The sequence below is a fragment of the Coturnix japonica genome, chromosome 1 (genome assembly GCF_054131305.1).
Source record: "Coturnix japonica strain WE chromosome 1, WE-NBRP24, whole genome shotgun sequence".
Classification (NCBI taxonomy): Eukaryota; Metazoa; Chordata; class Aves; order Galliformes; family Phasianidae; genus Coturnix; species Coturnix japonica.
The window spans coordinates 56,843,111-56,864,665 of NC_140663.1; the positions used below are offsets into that span (position 1 = coordinate 56,843,111).

The 21,555-nt window shown below is 37.0% G+C and overlaps 1 protein-coding gene across 2 annotated transcripts in view; it reads left to right on the plus strand.

The window, feature by feature from the left end:
• The window catches only part of CHRM2 (cholinergic receptor muscarinic 2), a 101,459-nt gene extending 80,118 nt beyond the window's left edge, over positions 1-21,341 (plus strand). Inside the window, exons 1-2 of one of the 2 annotated variants that reach the window (XM_032445569.2) lie at positions 2,967-3,057; positions 10,310-21,341. In XM_032445569.2, coding sequence (XP_032301460.1) covers positions 10,349-11,749 — 1,401 coding nt within the window. In that variant the 5' untranslated portion in view covers positions 2,967-3,057; positions 10,310-10,348 and the 3' untranslated portion in view covers positions 11,750-21,341. Of the gene's footprint in view, positions 1-2,966; positions 3,058-10,309 lie in introns of those variants that run through there. The other variant, XM_015866487.3, reaches the window with a different exon arrangement.
• The last annotated feature ends 214 nt before the right edge of the window (positions 21,342-21,555 follow it).

Here is a 21,555-nt window from a genome sequence, read left to right on the forward strand (position 1 = left end):
AAGTGTTCAAGCTCTGCAACATCTCTCTAAAAATCAAAATAAATAGAGAGCTTGAAATTATTTGCTTATATGCTACAGTCCTTCTGGCCTCATGATGTTAAATATAATTCTAACAGAAGGTACATGGTCAGAGACAAGTTCCCCAGTTTCCTGCTATTAAGTTCACCTTATTAAATGTTGTATTATTGTTTAACATAGGATAGGGGTTTCTCTTAATGCCATGATGAATTATTCATAGGCTAAGCTAAGCTATTTTACCTTGTTCAGTGTAACTGCAGTGTGTTGAGACCAATATCTGGAGCTATGCATCAGAGACAGAGTTAGACATGGATTTCTTAAACCTGCAGTGGAATAAAAATTATATTAGTTTGCTCCTACGGCTTCTGCAATTAAAGTAGGCAACAGACATTCTGTGAAATGTGACAGTCAGGTTTAGAGAGCCCATTATAATGTAGTAGTTGTATATAAATGCCACTGAAATAATATTTCTAGATAAATATTTTCTGCCTTGGCAAGGAATATGCAATCTGTCCATGGAAGGGGAGATCATTGTGTACTTACTGTAAAGATATGTAGATGTAATTAATTGCACTTGTAATTAGCTATAGCAAGCACTTTTCTGAGATTTTAAAACATCTTAAAAGTGTGAGTATTGCTAACATCTTTCCAGAAAAACAGAGAACACAGACTTGTCAATGTTTTGGATCTTATATCTATCCTTTGAAAAAAGAGGAAATCTTTCAGACTTCAAAATGGGCTTGGAAATATAGATTTCGTTCCAGGTATTTAGGTACTATTCTTTTCTAATAAGGTAAAGAACTAAGTTCTTTCACTATTTCTCTACAATTACCTTAGATTGGTCTGCAGAAATAAAGAAAGATTTTGTTACCCTCTTAGTAACAAATGTGAACTTGGACATAACATATGCTTAAATTCTTGCTAGGAATTTTGGCCAAATCCTTTTATATCTGAGTCAGTTTTCTCCTCTACGCTTCTAATCTGTGTTGTAGGCAAGTGATTATGAAAATCGTAAGATGTGTAAAAATTGCCCCAGACTAGTGGACACATAAATGGAAGGGTTCCAGTTTTAAAGCCCTAGAGGATTTCATGTAAGAGTGACCACAATGGGCTGATAAGATGTCTGAAAAATATTTACTGAGTAAAGATGCCTTCGAGTTTGAGTGTGCTAGATCATAAGTGTGTCGATAAGGAAATCTTTGATAAAAAGCATTGGGCTAGCACATATTCCAGTCAAGGGAAAAGGAAAGACTTTTTTTTTTTTAACTACAATAAGAGTCTCTTTGGGCCTACAGTTTATTAATATTTTTGTCAGCAACACTGCTGTATGTTACAAAATCTCTGAGGAGCAATGAGAGTCTCCATGGACTTATTCAGGGTCCTGCAAGGACAACCACAACTTGGAGGAACTTGCAGAGATTCACTGAAATGTCACAGAGTCTTTACCGGTCTCATTGACAGGATGAGGGATTTAATCAGTAGATCTTTGTGAGATCTTCTGTACTGTCTTATAGCCCTTTACTATTATTTCATCGACAATATTCTCACTTGCTTTGTCAGAAAACAGAAATTAAACTAGGAAAAAAACATAAGTAGTGTGTAAGATTTATTTTTTTACATTTTAATTCTACAAGTATGTATCTTAAATAAGAGATGCATTAATTCCAGGTATTCAGAACAAATTATGAGCTGGTTTCACTCAGCCTTCTGAATGCCCATCTCTTTCCCCAACTTTATCACCTGTCACCTGGAGACTATGAGTAGCTCTCAAAAGGTTTTTCTATTTAATAGCACAGGCATGATGGCTGATATGAGGATAATGAAGTGCTGTGCCTCTGATTCAAACTGGGCTGCAGAAGGAGTACTTACCTATCACAGCTCTGTTCCTTCAGATAATATATCCTGGAATCTAATGATCTTCAATTCAGTCTTAACAGAAGCTTAAATAACTCTTCTGCTGAGGGAACATTTATCAGGGCAGCAGATATATATAATTTTAGACTCAGTTCTGGGATGGATATTTTAACAAAGTGCTTGAAAAAGATAGTTGGAGTCAGATAAAACTTATCTTGTTCAGGTAGACTTGTGTGATGAACTTCAGTCAGCTTCCAACTGCACAGGCACATTACAGGGCAGGGAAAGGAAGCAACTTGCTGAAATCTGTTGTTTTGATCTCCTTTTTCCAACAAGCCTCTGCAAGTGGAAATAAGCATAGTCCCAGTGATGAAATGTGTGTGAGGTGTAAGCAGCTCTGTTGCCTTTTGATGACAACAGTCACTCTTCTGATCCTTTTACAACTTACTCTGCAACAATAATTTGAGTTGAAACATAAGCAAAATGATGACTAAACAGAACTGCTTGCTCAGACCTTTGCAGTGAATATCACAGTCTAAATATACCTCAGTAGTCAGCCTGTTTGCTACTAATAAATCAAAATCTAATCACTTCCCAATTTAATCAAATTATAGTTATGCTCCTTAATTATAATTACACGTAAATTTTAATAAAATGTAAATTATAATAAAATGTGGAGTTCCTCCACCTAAATGGTGCTTCAGCTGCAAGCAAATCTCCAGCGTGTTTTTGAGGCCATTCTGATTCTGGGAACGTCTGTTTTGAGTGGTAACTGCCATTGTATGCCTCTAGGTGGAGATCCTACCCATTTAGTTCAGCCTTCCACACGGTGGAAGTGATTGAGTAGGATGATTAGAAGATGTGTGGTTCTCTTCATTCGCTGGATAGAATATTAAGGCACTCACTTCAAAAAAAAATTGTCACAAATTAAATGAGGCAAATGGATGGATTGCATTAAAAAATGTAACATTTTTTTCTAATATTTGCAAATGCTTATTGATATTTAATATTTATTGCACAATTCATCCATGTCAGAGATTTCTTTCCATGCTTGTGTGTAGTACATATTCTGCTCTATTTTACTCATATTTCCAGCTGCGATTCTGTGGAACCCAAATACCCAGAACCGAGGAGAACAAGAGAGGAGAAGCCACTTAAGAGCAGAGTGATCGCACGATTTCCACTGTAAGAGTTGGCTAATATGACATATAATACATCATCATATTTCTTAAATTTAGGCTTTTTTATTATGTATTCATTTTTTTCTTCCTTAGTCAGTGATTAAAGAGACAACTAGTGACATCTTACTGCAAGGACACTGCAGGGTGTAGTCTTTTAGATACTTCTAAATGGGGTATGAAGGAGCCATGACTATCATTGATGCTTTATTCATAAAATATACTTAGTTGGGTAACATTTTCTCAAATCTATATATTATTTCATCTGGTAAATTAAGGTGTCTGAAATCTCCTAAAATCTCTAAGATCTCTTAACTTGCTTTGCTGTTGTCTGTTGCTCCATTTATTATAATAGGTATTGCACACCTAAATCTCTGCAGAATATTTCACAGTTTCAGCTCTGTACTCCTTATACTTAACATTTGTATTAAAAAACTGTTACTGTCTGCAGAAACACTTTGAACACTGTCTTTAACTTGTGAACCGCAGTACTGTAGTTAATTGACAGTGTGCACTAGGGATGTAGATTGGGCTATACATGGATATAATACAGACAGGGATTAAAAATAATTTTTAGGAATGGATCATTGTGATACAACAATATCTTGTATTTTTCCACAGACCAGTGTTACATATTGTGAGATTCCTACAATATCTGTCCCATTCTCAGTTGACATGACATCTGGTAGCTCTCCAGGGGCTTCTGTTTTCCCTATCTAACCCTCTAAAGGAGCTCGAAAACTAATATTAATAATGCTACCGAATAGTTTCCCTATTCTTTCTCTTCATTTATGTTTTCATTCCTTACTCCACCTTGGACATGCACACAGGAGATGGACTGACATCCATTTGGATGCACTGAGGTGTCAGCCTCATTTTACAGGATCCAGTACTTTCAGCCGGTGTAAATGTCAGGTGAAATGCCACAGAAACCAGTCAATGTTGAGTACTTGAGAATAACAACAGTAACTTCTTCCTTTCCCCTTAATAACCACCCCCTTTTACACTTCATGTGCAATGATTTCATTCTCTCATTTCTTGGTTATAAAATTATATTGATTGTACCAACTACATTTCCAGTCTCAACTCTGCAGCTTACTTGTAAAAGAAAACGAAAGACTATTCTACCCTTGTTAGCTTTCCAGAGCTAAAAGGACCTGAGCTATTTACTGTCTCTGATATGCAGAGGGCAAATACTCTGTCTTTTTCAATTGTCATTATGCAAATTCCCTCTAGTGTGTAAATATTCTTCCATGCTGTGCTGCAGAGTACTGTAGGTGGTACTTAGTGCGAATTACTATCCTATTTCATTTCTCTCGCTCTATGAATGACTGTATCATATGTGTGTTCTTTGCTATGGTTCCACCACAGCACAGATGAAAGCCTTACCATATCTTTGCAACACATCTTGGTTATTTGCTATTTTGTGACCAAGGATTATTTATATAAAATTCTAGCAAAGATAAGGAGACACATGACTGAAAGCATCTCTTCTAGTTCAGAAAGCAAAAACACTTTTTTTCCCCCATCAAAATCAGTCAGGTAATACTATGCCCATTAGGTGTATTTTTCAAGTTTGCACAGTGTATACAAAAGCAGAGTTTAAATTGGAGTGATGTCAGATGCCCAAAGACAAAATACAAATACTCTCTTAATAAGCCAGATCCTGAAAAACAAAGCCGTATCTACAGTTAAAGCTACACATACTGAAAAACAACAGTAATTGTACTAGTCTATTGGCACAGTAGTAAAAACAACAGTACCAATTTAGTAGAAATACATAATTATCCAAAACTTTGAGGAAAAAGTATTTATTTTTGTTACCTGAAACAGGACAGATCAAATTTTTGTATATACTGCCTGTATTTTTCATTGTGAAATTTTGAATACAGGCTAGTTGGGCTTATAGTATATTCACCAATTTTAGACTAACGGAAAAGTAGTGAACAAGATGTGTTTAAGAACAGTAGAAATCCTCAGATCCTAGGAATAGCACTGGGGCAGTAATGCTGATACCAGGACAGTCATCTACTCACATACAATTCCCTGCTGCTTTTATTATTATTATTATTGCTTTATTTCACTTGTTAATGTCACAGTGCTAGTTTGCTTTTGTTAATGCTCTTCTGGCACCGTTTCAAGACTTGTGCATGAACTGTTTATTTTGTCTTCAGATACCCTTAATGATGAGATGGGGAAAAGTAGATTTAGGCAGACCTGAAGAGTGTCATCTTTTGTAGGGGGTGTTGATAAAAAAAAACAAACATGTATGAAAACAAGAAGACTGGACCACAAAGAAGTAGTAGCATTTTGCAGAGATGGCTTTAGTCTCAGATAAGTGACAAAAGATAACACATGCAGTGAAGATTTTTGTTTTCGCATATTTATTTTCCAAAATCTTTTATTTTTATTTTTTATTCTTAATCAAAAGCCCAGAAAAGGTCTATCATCTTTCTTGATGTCTGTAATAAAATCTGACAAATGTGAAAAGTGTATTCATCAGAGGCTTGGGGTGTTTGTTTTCCTCTTTTTTCACAGAATGGTACTAAATGGTGCCAGCAATGAATTTAGAATCAAAACCAGTTCAGGATCAAATTCGATTTAGAAAAAAATATAATTTTATTCTTGCTACTGCAGAAATGAAATCCATTTTGAATAGGTTTGTATTGGAGAGAGGAACTGGATCAAAGACAAATAAAAGTTAGAAAGATGTATCTTTCAGCACTGAAATCTGAAAAGTACTCAGAGTAGCTATGCACATAGATTGCTGGGTATTCCTATTTAAATCACTGATGTGAATTTCAGGTGTAGATTGTTTGCTTCCTCTTTCATGTCTTGACCTTTATTACAGTTTCAGAGGATTGAAAGAAACCATTAAATCCCCACCACATTTAACTTGGCAGTATATACAGTACAAAGGAAGGATTTGTTTAACAAAATTTGACAGGCATAGCATATCAGTCTTTTTTTTTTTTTTTTTTTTTCAGTGTAAAAATTTCCATAGTCTGTTCTGTGACAGATGTCAATGATTTGTTCTCAGTACAAAAACTGTAATGATTTCAGAAGGGATCAGGTCCTGTCAGGGCAAATGGAATATATAGCAGAATATAATTGATAAATAACTTATTTTGGAAGATCATGATCCTGAGGTTGATGTCCAGTCCTTACTACTTCCCCTAGCCCTCCTATTTCTAAGATGAATACCCCCAATTACATAACTTTGCTTTCTCACCCTCAAAATACTTCCACTTTCTGATAAAATGATTTGCAAGAATAAAATTACACACCAGACCTCTGTTTTGCCATTCCCAATAACTTCTAGGAAGATACATGAAATATTGAGAAGCAGACTGGGGCTTCCAGCATGCTCTGTGAAAGTTCACTCCAGCCTTGATTGAGTTTCTCCTTGTGAGTGGTGGTAGGGGCTCAGATCAACCCACTAGTGCCCTGCAGCTGCCTGACCTGGCTACCACTCACTGCAAAAAGTCTTGGCATCAAACCATAGCAAAAATTCCCATACTGTGTAACCCAACTAATCTCCCTGTTCTACCCCCAATGTCTACGGTCAACAGAAAGGTAAATAATTATTTTCAGCACTGTGAAGAGAGGAAAAACTACTGCACTGGAAATGCTTATCAACCACTTACCAAAGATCAAGCAATTTTTTAAAATATTATATTTATATTATATTTATATTTCTCAGACTTGTGCATTATCCACACAGTGATTATACTGTTTACATTTCACAGTCATATATTTTCAAATATGTTTCAGAAAATGAACTCTGGTGTTTTTCAGGTTGCAGGAGAAATTTCTTACCTTTTCTGGCTATTCTCTGTTCAACAAGAATGTTATCCATACACAAGGATAAATTATGATAGCCCATGGGAGTCAGTGCCATATTGTGCAACTCACACAAATACCCATGGGCTTGCAGAAGAGATCTCTGTTTTCTCAAGAGCAAGATCTGGTACTTCTCATAATGAGAGGTCATACTACCTTAAAATGCCTCTGTCCATTGATCTGCCAGATAAGTAACATCTGTTCCCATAACAACTGCCTCTCCAGAAAGAGAAATGGGCTCTGTGGATTGACAAAAATAATAGTAGTCTACAGGCAACCTTGTTTGAATGAAGTAAGTGGTCTCAGTAAGGAAAACTCCCTATGGGCATGAATCAAACCCTTCTGGGGTCAGCAGGAGACAGTATAGCAAATTCAGAATGCTTAGGATTACAAAGCAGGAATACCCCTATTTCTGCTCATATGTGTAAAATAGTAGTTTGATCAGCAGTGATGAGATATATCAATTTCAGTCAAAATTTTCTGCATTCCTGTACCTTGTCAATGCACACAGGAAAATGGTGTTCAGGTTGCAATCATATTGATAAAAGAAAAGATTTTGCTGGGGTATGTGACAGCAGAATTCTCTCGCATGTTTTTCTGTACCTAGGAAAGCCACAGTAGTTAACATACTTTGCAATGCTGAACTATCAGCTTTCTCACAGCAACAGAGCTTTGTACAAAAGGAAATCAGAGGGAAATGGAGTCCTTTGCTTTGCTTCCATTCAAAAGAACACAGTGAAATCTTATTCCTTTCAGGTGAAACTAGCTTTCTGGTTTCACTCTGTTCCCAGCACCTCAGATAATAAAATCAGGGGACTGTCCAGTATTTCCACTGTAAAATGAAAAAAAAAAAAAAAAAAATCAGAAAATACTTAGGAATAAAGTTAGCTGGGAGACAGTAATTCAGTTTCACAGGTTTCAAGGTTTTAAAACGAATTTTAGTTCTCTGGTGAAAAAAGCAGAAGTCTGAACATTTTGCCACAATGTCATTTTTGTACAGAAACGTCTGTTTTCTTAATATAAAGCATACAGTTTTCCTGTCAGATTCTCTCTCACCCTCTTCCTTTCCTTTCCCAATCTCTCTTGCCCTCTCTCTCCCTTTTTGTCACCAGAGGTAGCTGCAGAGCCCTGGATTACAAATGCTTTTCACATGATTTTTTTTTTTTTAAATCCATACGTCATTGTGAGTTAGTTCATTTCTTCATCAAAAATTCATTCTGTTAAGAATGTTCATAACTCTACTTGGAGAAGTCCCAAAAATTTGATATCTTGCATACCTAGTTTGACAGTCAACTGCTCAGCTGGGGTCTCTGGGAGAAAAGCACACCATGAATTGCTGAAATGACAGTCCAGCAGCCTAAAGATTTCTGGGAGAATCTCATATATATATATGAGATTATATGAGACACATATACATACATACATACACACACACACACACACACATATATACATATATTATATGAGATACACATACATACATACATATATATGTATATATGTGTGTATATATATGTATGTATGTGTGTGTGTGTATCTCATATGTGTATACATATATGTATGTATGTGTATATATTTTAATATATATGTATTTTTTAATATTTTTCACAGAATATAAAGCCTATTATATTCCCTTTGGCCAATTCTTGCCATACAAAACACATATTTCATTAAAGCATTTCTCATCACAGCTTTGTTTTCTTGAAACTCATCCCAAGGATTTTAGGGATATACATGTGAAAAGCTAGTAAGAAAAAAAATATCTGTCTAGTCTTACAATCCTTTGTTTATCCATGTGTGTACTTTGCCACGGGAATGGCAAACAAATATTTTAAAAGATGAGCCCCATCTGCTGCCAGATGTATTTCTTTAAGCATAAATTACCAGATTACAAAGTCACCTCAGACAGAGCCTTCACCCTGTTTTAGCAACTTGATTTTTCCACAGAGACAGACTTGCTTATTTTTCTGGGAGTTCAGAAGGGCTTTTGCTGTTGCACTGACATTTGACATCACCTTCTTCCTTCTGCATCTGAAAGAAAATGGTGCTAAAATGACAATGAAAATGCAATGCTCTGTTTAAGTGACATAGGTTGTAAATTTCTGTGCATCAACAGGTTTGTTATAGGAGTCAGAAGTATTTGTTACCCTTGAAGTATAAAAGGCTTAAACTGATTTTTTCTACCTTCCCTTGCCTGAATCTCCAATTCTAGAAGCTCTGCTTTAAAGAAGTGGTGCCTTGTGAGTGGGAGAAAAAGAAAAGGAAAATATTCCAATTAGAAACAATCTAACTTCTCTGTCACATCTGGCCTTCATGCCTCAATAATCCCTTGAGCACAGCTCATAAATAACGAGAGCTCAGAGACTGGCTGTACAATTCCAGCACATTCTATTGATTTCCAGGGGATGCACAAAAGGATAGCACATATCCTTAAGGCAAAAGCATGTGCTGTTTGTTGGTCTTCTAGCATATATATATTGCTAGTATTTTAATTAATGTTTATTGAGTATTGCCAAAAGGTATATGTAACAAAAAAGAGTTGCTGCATTTGAACAGACGTTATTTTTATCTGTTTATTTTTTTATAGTTTCCCTGTTACCCATTTCATACCTTACATCATAATTGTATGCAATATAGATTAAAAATATTGTGATTTGAAAATAATTATTATGACGGAAGTACAACCAAGTGAGCATAAAGAGAACACACCATGTTTAAAGAAAACAGGAAACATACACACAAACAAAAAAACCCCAACATTTTCCAGGTACAAATAGTCAACTGAATGTATAAAATTGTTTTTGATTTCACTGGGAAAAAAAAAAATAAAATGTTAATTTATACGCATCTAACAAGAAAGCTACAGGCAGAGCTAAGGTGAATCTACCAATTCTATTACCTTAAGGATAAAATCTTTGCAAATGCTGACACACACACACGCACACACACACACACTATGTATATGTATATATATATATATATAAGAAGCAGCAGTTTAAGAAAAGCAGGTGACATAAGTCACTTTGTCATGATCCGGCCCATAATTAACTTCCTCACCTTAGGTTATAAGACCGACATAGTCCCAAGAACTGATTGGTTTATTTGAAAGTGTTAGAAGGGAAGGAATCAATGTACAGTCACTGGACAAAGCCAGAAATGAATAAGAGAAGATAAAAAATCTAAATTTGGATTCAAATGTAGTATCTTTATCATTTATTTATGAGAATCTTATCACTATGTTACTCATAAGGGGATATTATACATTTTAAGGGGATTTACATTAGCATGAATTGAATGATTCTTCTGCACTCAGTCTTCTACCTTTAAATTCTTCCCGAGTAGTTTTTCAGGAATCCATTTCATAAAAGTAAAGGGACTAATTTCATAATGGTATATGTCTTTTCTTTCCTCTGCAGGCTTAAGTGATAATTGAGTTTCTTGTTAGAAGCACAGAAATGAATAACTCAACGTACATAAACTCTTCCTCTGAAAATGTAATAGCTCTGGAGAGCCCCTATAAAACTATTGAAGTGGTCTTCATCGTCTTGGTGGCAGGGTCCCTCAGCTTAGTTACCATAATTGGGAACATCCTGGTCATGGTGTCAATCAAAGTCAACAGGCACCTGCAGACTGTCAACAACTATTTCCTGTTCAGCTTGGCCTGTGCTGACTTGATCATAGGCATCTTTTCCATGAACCTATATACCCTCTACACTGTGATAGGCTACTGGCCCTTAGGGCCTGTGGTATGTGACCTCTGGCTGGCTCTTGACTATGTGGTCAGCAACGCCTCTGTGATGAACCTCCTTATCATCAGCTTTGACAGATACTTTTGTGTCACCAAGCCTTTGACATACCCTGTAAAGCGGACCACTAAGATGGCAGGCATGATGATTGCAGCTGCATGGGTTCTCTCCTTCATACTGTGGGCCCCTGCAATTCTCTTCTGGCAGTTCATTGTAGGGGGGAGGACTGTTCCCGACAAGGATTGCTACATCCAGTTTCTTTCCAATCCTGCTGTCACTTTTGGCACTGCCATCGCAGCTTTCTACTTACCTGTTATAATCATGACTGTTCTTTACTGGCAAATCTCTCGAGCCAGCAAGAGTCGGATAAAGAAAGGGAAAAAGGAAGCTGCCCAAAACCAGGATCCAGTTTCCCCCAGCCTTGTCCAAGGTAAAATAGTGAAACCAAACAATAACAACATCCCAACTAGTTCAGATGGGCTGGAACATAACAAAATACAAAATGGAAAAACCACTGGAGAGAGTGTGATGGAAAACTGTGTTCAAGGGGAGGAGAAGGACAGCTCAAATGACTCCACCTCAGTGAGTGTGGTCCCTTCCAATGTAAAAGAGGATGAAGCTGCCAAAGATGCCAGCCAGACTTCTGCCTCCCAAGACCATCTCAGAGTGGAGAACTCCAAGCTGACTTGCATCAGGATAGCAACCAAGTCTCAAAAAGGTGACTGCTGTGCTCCCACCAACACCACTGTGGAGATTGTAGGCACCAATGGGGATGAGAAGCAGAATAGTGTAGCCCGGAAAATTGTCAAGATGACGAAGCAGCCAGCCAAAAAGAAACCACCACCTTCTAGAGAGAAAAAAGTGACAAGGACCATTCTAGCCATCCTCCTAGCCTTCATCATCACCTGGACCCCATACAATGTTATGGTGCTCATCAACAGCTTCTGTGCATCCTGCATCCCTGGTACTGTATGGACCATAGGTTATTGGCTTTGTTACATCAACAGCACCATCAACCCTGCTTGTTATGCACTCTGCAATGCCACATTCAAGAAGACCTTTAAGCACCTTCTTATGTGTCACTACAAGAATATAGGAGCAACAAGGTAAATAAATAAATAAATAAGAAAATAATTGAAAACGCGAAGAAGTTCCAAACTAAATTATAAAACAAACAAACAAAAATGCCATAGCACTTTACGCTCTACTATGGAATGTGCAATCAAAGACATTAGAGGAAATACTGAGATGGAGCATCAACTCCACCCCTGTGAACTCCACTAAAGATTTTTTTATTATTATTATTTTTATTTTAATCACTGACAATAACTCTTGAGGACATGCGTAAGTTTTGAGGAGTTATTCAATTATTTGGACTGGAGGCACAGTTCCTTACTTTCTGAGAGTATTCTGAAGAAGGGCTTTAGAATCTTTGTTTGTTGTGGGTTTTTTTGTCACTATATCTACCTTTTTTTTTTTTTTTTTTTTTTTTTTTTTTCCTCTGTGTGTTTCAAATGTCTCCATCTAGGGAAGAACAATAAGGGAACTCTAAAAATAATGATGTGGAAGAGACATGGGGGCTTGAAAGAACTTTACATAATCCAAATGATAGCAGGTTTCCACGGCTCAAGGTTGTCTAATGCTTTTTGTTTGTGTAATGTGAGAAACGTAATGTTATGTAAAACATGATGAAAATTATTTTATGTTATTTATAACACTCTCATTTCCAAAACTGCATCATTTATGGAAGTGTATTTTTACTCAACATGTAACCATGGCCTAACATTTATCAGTCTAAGTTCACCACTTAGCCCTTTCTAGGGGCTTTTTTCCCACAGTCCCTGCACAAAGTCAAAATAAAAGCCTTTTCAGCTTGCTACATCCCAGATGTGTTTCAGCATTCATGCAAGCCAAAGCTCTTGAGACAATTTTGTGTACTTTGTTCATCATATAAAATCCACCTGTGAATTTTTTTACTTCCACCCACCTTTTTTTCCCTTTTGTACCTTAGCTTTCTAAGGCACAAGAACTGAATATCAAAAGAAGTTGTAAATTCAAAGGTCTCATCAAATCAGCCACCATGGTGGTCAAATGAAGAGCCTCAGCTGAAAACAAGAAATGAGCTCATTACCAGGAAAATAGAGGTTATGCCCTTTTAAAGTTAGATATACAGTAGAAGAAATGTGCTGAACCACCACAGAAGAAATAATAGTTAACATTAAATGACTACGCTCTTAATCAGACAAAATTCTCAATTTACTAATTGAGGAAAAGCATGGGAGAAACTGCTGTGCCCACATTGATCATGCTCTTTCTAAGCTCTTAGTGTGAAACAAGGGTCCTACCTAGATACATCTTTGACAAGATCTTTACTTCCTGGAAAAGATTTTCAATACTTTTCATTTTGGGCTAGATAGGAGCAATATTTTCACTGTATGTCAAGAGATAACACTAATAAAAATGCTGAGATGAAAACAATGATTACTCAAAACTGGATACCAAAATAGTCTAGACTAGGGGCTGACAAGGCTCAAAGTTGAGTTATTATCTGTACCAGCTCAAATCCATATTATTTCTTCCTGGCAAAGAATTTACTATTTCAATATTTCATATTTATTGTAGCATATCTGAGCACTGTGTGGATATAACAAAGAGTATCAGATTACTGAAAACTGAAATTGTCTGTGAGTTTTGCATATTACAGTTACCCCCTTTTCCATAACTCTTACGGGAGGTAAACCTACACATTTTATTACCAAAAAGCTGTTTGCTGCATAGTCTCTCGAGAGACTGTGTTCTGGAGTGAAAGTCACCTACCAAATAGGACACTAAACCATTTTATTATTTCATGTTTTAGTATTAGAGTCTTCCAAAATCCTCTTCAAAATAAAAGCCTTCAAATTATACCTACAGACTTAAACTTTACATTTGACAAGCTTACTGGAGAAGAGTATCAAAGCACTTTAGCAATATGATAATTTTCATGTTTCAAGGTACAAGTTTCAAGTAGAAGGGGAAAATGAGGATGATTGAACTGCAGTAAATTAAGGCCACATTAAATTTAGGATGAGAATGTCTTACTACGCATTCACTGATTTTACATCTCTCATGACTTCTTCCTGATACATCAAAGTGTCTCCATGTAGCCAAAAATCTAATTTGGCAAACCCCACTCACATGGAACCATATTTACCATCACAGGTTTCATCTTCCTGCTGAAAAGAAACAGTTACTCACTACTAAGTCTGGCAAAACTGACTGAGTCTTTCAAAGCTACATCCACTAGTCATTTTGACGGGTCAGGGGACAGAATTTCATGATCATTTCTATGTAATTAATTCTCCTAGAGTATTAAAAGTAAATGCAGGCAAAAGAAAATTAAGATTTTTTTTTTTTCTAAATCTTACTCCTTCAGAAAAAATGGATAAAAGAAACAAACCTGTTCCTCTCTTTCAGCATGTATTTTAGGCATCAATAGTACAGACATCCAAAATGAGATAGAATGTATACCAGATGATTAGCATCTTGCCATTGTGATGCTTGTCTACAAGAAGGGATGGAAGGAGGGTATGGGGAACAAGAGGCCTGTCAGACTGACCTCAGTCTCACGGGAGGTCATGCAGCAGATCGTCTTGAGTGAAATCGTGTGACATGCAGAACAACCAGTGAATCAGACCTAGTCATCATGGGTTCATGAAAGGCAGGTCCTGCTTGACCAGTCTCATCTCGATCTATGACCAGGTTATCCATTTGGTGGATTAAGGAAAGGCTGTGGAAGAAGTCTTCCTAGACTTCAGCAAAGTCTTTGACTCTATCTCTGCAGTATTATCCTGCAGTAGCTGGCAGACCATGGTTTGGATAGGTGTAACCTTCAATGGATAAAAAACAGTCTGAATAGCCTGGGTCAGAGTGGTGGTGAATGAAGTTAAATCCATTTGGCAACCAGTTACTAGTGGTATTCTTCAGGGGTCAGTGTTGGGCAGTATTTTCTTTTGTTGTTGTTGTTGTTTGTTTGTTTTTGTCATTATTGCTGTGTTTGTAACTTTATTCATGATCTGGATGAGGGAATTGAGAGCACCCTCAATGACGCCATGTTGAGTGGAAGTTTTGATTTTCCCAAGGATATGAAGGCCCTACACAGGGATCAAGTCAGGCTGGATCTCTGAGCTGAGGCCAATAGGATGAACTTCAATAAGACCAGATGCCAGGTTTTGGACTTTGATCACAACAACCCCATGCAGAGCTACAGGCTTGGGGCAGATTGGTTGACAAACTGTGCAGACAAAAAAGATACAGGGATACTAGTCAACAGCCAGCTGAACATGAACAAGTAGTCTGCTCAGGTGTCCAAGAAGTCCAATGGTATCCTGGGTTATATGAGAAATAGTGTACTAACAAGGTGAACTTCCCCCTGTACTTGGCACTGGTGAGGCTGAAACTCAATTACTGTGTTTAGTTTTGGGCTTTTCACTACAAGAAAGACATCAAGGCCCTGGAGCATGTCCAAAGAAGCTGAAAGCTAGCAGCAAAGATGGTGAAGGATCTGGAACACAAGACTTAAGAGAAGTGGCTGTGAGAACACACATTTTTTGGTCCAAAGAATAGGAAAATCCAGGGAGAACTTATCACTTTCTAGAATGACCTGGGGATTGACCTCCTGGGTAACAGTGAGAGAATGAGAGGTAATGGCCTTAAGTTGTGCCAGGAGAACATTAGGAACAATTTGGTGATGCAATGGACCAGCCTGCCCAGGGAGGTGATGGAGTCACTGTTCCTCAAAGTTTTCAAGAAAGGAGTAGATGTGGCATTCAGGGACAAGATTCGGTGCATATGGTGGTGATGGGTTCACAGTTGGACTAGATGATTTTGTAGGTCTTTTTCAATCTTAATGATTCTATGATTATTTCATCTTTTAGCTTCAGTTTTCCATCAAGTATGCAAATACTTTGTTCCAAACATGTCTGGCCACATGAGACCCAGGAGAGCTCTTACTGCAGCCTGCCCCCTAGTTCACACTGTCATGGTGGTGGATCTTCGCTTCTGAGCCATCCAGCCAAGACCCAGGCACACACACTTAGCAACAACCAAATATGAGCGTGTTATTAACACTGTCAAAGCTGAACCCAGGATAAGGGGAAGGCACAGCACAGTTCTAACTTAAGATAAGGCAAATAATTTTATACATTTTTGACACTTTGGCTAAACACAATCTTTTGAACAATGAAAAACATGCAGCCTTGATTTCCATCTTGATCAAGGAATTTGAGAACAGGTTTCAAGACTGAAGAGAATATAATCAATTGTTATGTATATTTGGACTTCATTTTCAGTCAACAAGTACATTACCTACAAATTTTCAAATAGAATGTATAGAGTTGCAATCAGATATTGAACTCAAAAATTTGATCATGTCTTTTCTCTAGACTTTTGTAAAACCTATCTCACCAGAGAAAATTATCCCTCACTTCACAATCACACCTCATACATGTCACGATGTTTTGGCAGTATATACAATTGTGAGTAACCTCCTCAAGGATGAAGTGCAAGAGGAGCAAAATTTCATCAAAAAATAACTGATAAGCACCTTGTGAGCTCAGCAAGAAATGCAAACACTTCCATCAAACTTGATATTGATACATTAGTTTCACAAAAACAAAATTAAATACCCTACTTGTTTTATGCTTTGTTTCTCTCTCTTTTTTTTTTTTCCTATTTCATTAAAAGAGAAAATATACGCTACAGAAACAAACAAACAAAAACACCTAATTTTTGTTACCTAGTTACATTAACTATATTCCATATTTTATGTGCAACCCAAAATAATTCCTCTTCAGTCAGGTCCAGGGAAGACAAAAGGTTGGGCATCCAACCTTTATTCTGTTCTTTGAAGCTGTCACTTGTTCATAAATTATGAGTTCCTCCAATAGGTGAGGATATTCCTATATTTTATGCCCTATTTTGGGAGCAGTATTAATGAAACAACTACAAATAACAAAAACAAAACCAAAAAAACCAGCCTTGTTTAAAGTTTTCTAGAACTGTTCCCTAAGTCACCTCCACTTTTGATCCTAAAAGACAAAATTATTTTTTGGTGTGCTATTGCACAGTTAAGGGGTTTGCAAGAAGCATAATCTTGTGTGTTTCCATCTTGTTCCACATATATCTATGTTCACAGCTGTTAAAATGGGTGAAACAATATGTATGTACACACAAGAACACAAAGACACACACCAATATGGCTTATATACCTGGAAAATAATCATAACATTCAAGATATTGTATGGGATTGTGTCTATGTTGTGCTAGCTGGCAGCTGGTGGGAGTCGCAGAGACAATCTTTACTGGCCTGGAAATAGAGAGAATGTCAGAGCCTGCCCTGAGACCCTGGGAACATCTCAGGTTTCTGGATCAGTAAGACAAAACACAGTACAATCTTTCATGGCCACACGACAATTTGCTCTTTTGAACATCTCTCAAGCTCTCATTTCTTTGATTTGTGTTCCAAACCACATTTACCAGGTTTCACTCTCCTGAAAGATAGTTCTGCAAGATGTAGATGTTGATCTCAAAAAGCAACTCTCCATGGATACCTCTTCTGGCTTCCCTGCCTGTCACCTGCGTACCATCCATCCCATGGTCCCTGATGGCCCTGCTGCAGGTGCTGCCATGTCTTCACACAAGGGTTGGCCAGAGAATCTCAGCAACTATTCCATACGGTGCGCTGCACTACCAACTTTGATTTCACACAATAGTTGAGAAAACTCTGGGTGAATCCTGAAAAAACACCAAAAACAACAGCAACAAACAACAAAAAATACTGCACTGAGCACATCTCATCTCCTCTTCTTCCTCTTAATCATTTCCAGAAGTAGCTAAAACCAAAAAGGCTCAGTCATTTAGAGTAGCCCTGCTGCAGCAGGTCTGTACCATTAGCAGCACACGGTGGGTGATTCACTCTTTCACAGGCCATCCTACCTTCACTCTTCAAGGAGTGGACAACAGCTTGGTTATATGTCAGTCTGACTGGCACATTCCTTAGTATTAAAGATATCTGTGGTTAAATATGTATATATAGAAATTATTATTATTATTATTATTATTTTAATTTAAGAAGAGAAAGAAAGAATCTGAAACAATATTCAGAAGTCTGTTTTCCATTTAGTACAAAATCGGAGGAAAACTTGTCAGTATTATGTCTGAAATTTTCATTTTATGTATCAGAAATCATGAGGGTTCATTTGGAGACGAGTGTTAGAACACTGCCTGATGAAAAATAGTCTAAAATCAACCAACACATATACGTGAGTCAAATTCCTTCCTTCCTTCCTTTTTTTCTTCCTTCCTTCCTGCCTGCCTGCCTCCCTTCCTTGCTTCCTCCCTTCCTCCCTTCCTTTTCTCCTTCTCCCTTTTCTCTCTTTCTTTAACTCTTTCTTTCCCTATCTTTCTTTCCTTTCTTCAGCCTCACAAATGTTCATGGGTATGAGTGTGTTCAAATGGACTCCAGAGATCAGTTGTGTGTCATCCACAAAGTGTAAAGAAGTCAAAAGCAACAACTGAATACATCAGCCCTCTGTTTTATGGCCATCCACTCATTTTTGAGACCTCAGGGTGTACCAGTTGCTACCAGTCATCCCATACATCCCAGCTGTAACAGAGGCAGAAGTAGATGCACCCTATCATTTTGTTTGTTCATTTCATCTCCTCATGGATTTGAATGTTTTCTTTGTCTTCTTTTCAGTGGGGCTTGCTAGTAAACTCACAACCTCCTGCCCTACTATTTATTAATTTTACCCCTACGCTTCATTCCTGCTGACAGAGCACCTGATCTCTCCAGTGGTGCTAAGGTGATACAATTAAAATTCTTTACCTGAGTTATCAGCACCTTGCCCTGCCACTTCTGTTACCCAAAACAATTGCTGGTACTGGCTCTGCAGGACCAAGTTGCTAAACCATCCTTACAGCCACGTTATGCTGCAAGGATGGCATGATACATTTGGTGGAAGTCAGGAAACATGCTGCTAAGATTTTATTTCCTTCCTTCCCCTTACAAAAATTCCTAAATATATTTACTTTTTACTAAACAAGGAGCTTCCCGTGTGAAGTCAAACTTAGGAAAGAAAACAAGAATGGGAAAAGAGCCTTTGGGTGCAGGTATTTTCAGAAAGGAAGTAGGATAAGAATCTAGTAGTCTCCAATGTTCTAAAAGCCCTCCTCTTGGTTGGCTCTGTATTCACAAATGACAGCAAGGCAAGCATTTGTAGAAATTGAGCAGCTGAAAAGATGTAGGCCTTTTTCCCCCCTGGGTCTACAGATACTTTATAAAACTTGTCTAGAGGCACTCACTGGAGACAACATCCCATTTATTTTTCCCGCAAAATCGTGAACAGCTCCACACTTCTAAGAAAACTTTCTTTTTTAATTTATAGAAAATCTTTCCCTGAAAGAAGCTGATAGATGGTGCCTAATTTGCTGTGGCTTCTTTTCTTGTTTCTCTGCCTGTCTTTCCTCTTTTGCCACAGGCTTGACAAAAAGCTTTTTTCCTCCTTCACTTTAAGAATTATCTGTAACCTGTATTTTAGCTACAGGTATGCAGTTTCTCTTGCTTTTCAGGCACTGTGAATGTTGGTATTCAAAATCCTTAAGTCTACAGAAAATACTGTCTTCTCACCTCTGCTGAAGTACAAAATACTGCATGGAGTAAGAAGTTTCATAAATCTATTCTTCAGTGGTTTTAATTTGGAACAAAGAAAATTCTTTATGTGAAATGAAATCAAATTTCTTCTTCCCCAGTTTTATTCTGTCCACATGGGAAACAACAGTACATGATGGTAAAGAGTGAGTGTTCCTTCAGGGGACTATCAAGCAGCAACATGCACACATTTATTTTATGTCATGGGCAATGGTAAGGCAGTCTTCCCTTCCCATGGTTGCCTTTTTGTTCCTAGTCTTACTAGTATTCAGTGAAAACCTATAGTAAAGAAAGTAATTGTAACAGGGTTGAGATGGACATCAATCATTTACCACAACCAATGTAATTATTTCTCTCTCTCTTTTTTTTTTTTTTTTTTTTTTGTTGTTGTTGTTGTTGTTGTTGCTGCTGTTCCTTCATTTGCTATGGCCTCTTTTTCTACATTATGGAACTAGCAGATGAAATGAGCATATCAGTTCTCCCAAACCTTCAGTATACTGGGTAGATTTGTTAGAGGTATTTCATTAAATAAGTAATGGAATAAATGGCGGGAGGAAAGTACATGTTTTTTCCCCTCCCAAAATTTTGCCTGAAAAAGTCCACTGGGTTGCTACTTTTTTTCCCCATCTTTGTATTATATGTTAGGGTTGCCGTTTCTGTTTGTTTTGTTTTGGTTTTTTGGGTTTTTTTTTTTGTTTTTTTTTTGTTTTTTTTCTTTTAAGTGTTCTAGAGTACTTGCAAAAAAGCACACAGAAACACCATTAGTTGCCCCAGAGTGTTCTGACTCTCTAGGAAAACCAGCTATGGATAGTGTGTGAGGAAGAATGTTTAAGGTATTTATTATCATAGTCTTTGAAATGAATTACTTCTTTGAGTATTTAACCTTTGGTTTGGTTCATCTGGCAGCTCTGAAGAAAGCACAGGGGCATAGGCTTAGCATGCCCTAACTTTGTAAAGAGAAGGACAGGTCGATGTTCAGTTGCCTTTTTTCTCCTCTTCTGGATCATGTAGGCTGCAGGAGTAGGGGAGGAATTTCTTTCCCCATTAGTTCTGTCCCTGCACTTTTACTCCAAAGATAGCCATTCTTTGAAGTACAAATCAGTTGTAACAGTATTATTAATAAAACCTATACGGGGTATACCATGGTTGCCAATATATGGACTTTTGCATAACTTTCCCTTAATACTGGTGCCACTTTGTAGAGGTGGTTGGTAAATTAGAGATTAGGAGTTTGTAAATACCTTTAGATAGTGTGTTTTAACATTACCAGCAGTATATCTTGACAATGTACAGAAATAACACAGTATGTGTAGCACTAAATTAAGTTATAATGTAAATATGTCTACAATTAATATCCAGTTATCTTCAAGCTCTATGTACAAGGAAGAACCTCATCTCTTCTTGAGACTTTTTCTAGCTTAATGGTATGGAAAATCTGTTATCCATTTATATATATATATATGAAACAAATTGCATTCTTTTATTCAAAATAAATTCTGAAAAAAAGGAAAGGAATGCATTACATGAATATAATATCAAAAATCCTATCGTAGGACTGAGAACTGTAGCTCTTACAAGTTGGGGACTGGTCAAATTCTTGATGCTGTAAATTTGATCTCATAAAGAAGAAAAGCACAAGTTTATGGTTAGCATTGTAAAGCTGACCCATTTGATTATATATAAATTATAGATATATATTTATATATTCTGTATATGATATATACATATTATACACAATATTCATACGGTGAAAGTAAAGTTTGATAAAGTCATATTAACTGGGAATTTTGATGTAATGTTATGTTCTGTTTGGGAAAGAACATCTGTCTTATTCAGCAACATTCAAAAATTATATGCAGAATAAAGGAAGAAGGTGCTTCATGCGATGTGGGTTTGAAATTACACAAGTAAATTACATGCAATATATGTGTATGTACTTCTGCTAAGCTGTACCCCTAGTTAAAGCATTGCATTAAACAACAAATTATAACAATAATAAAAGTGTTTTTCATATGTGGTATCTGTTTTTCTTTCTACCAAGTAAACTACCGTGTAAAATGTAAAACTGGGATAATAAATGCAGAAAAAATATTTTCCCTGCAGTAGCCACAACAATAGGAGATTGTGGTAATTAAGAGGAAAAAAAATCCACAAGGTTCTGATGGTAAAATCTGCAACACATGGAAGAGGTTTCTTGACAAGCCAAGCCATAAATCCCTCCTGTTTT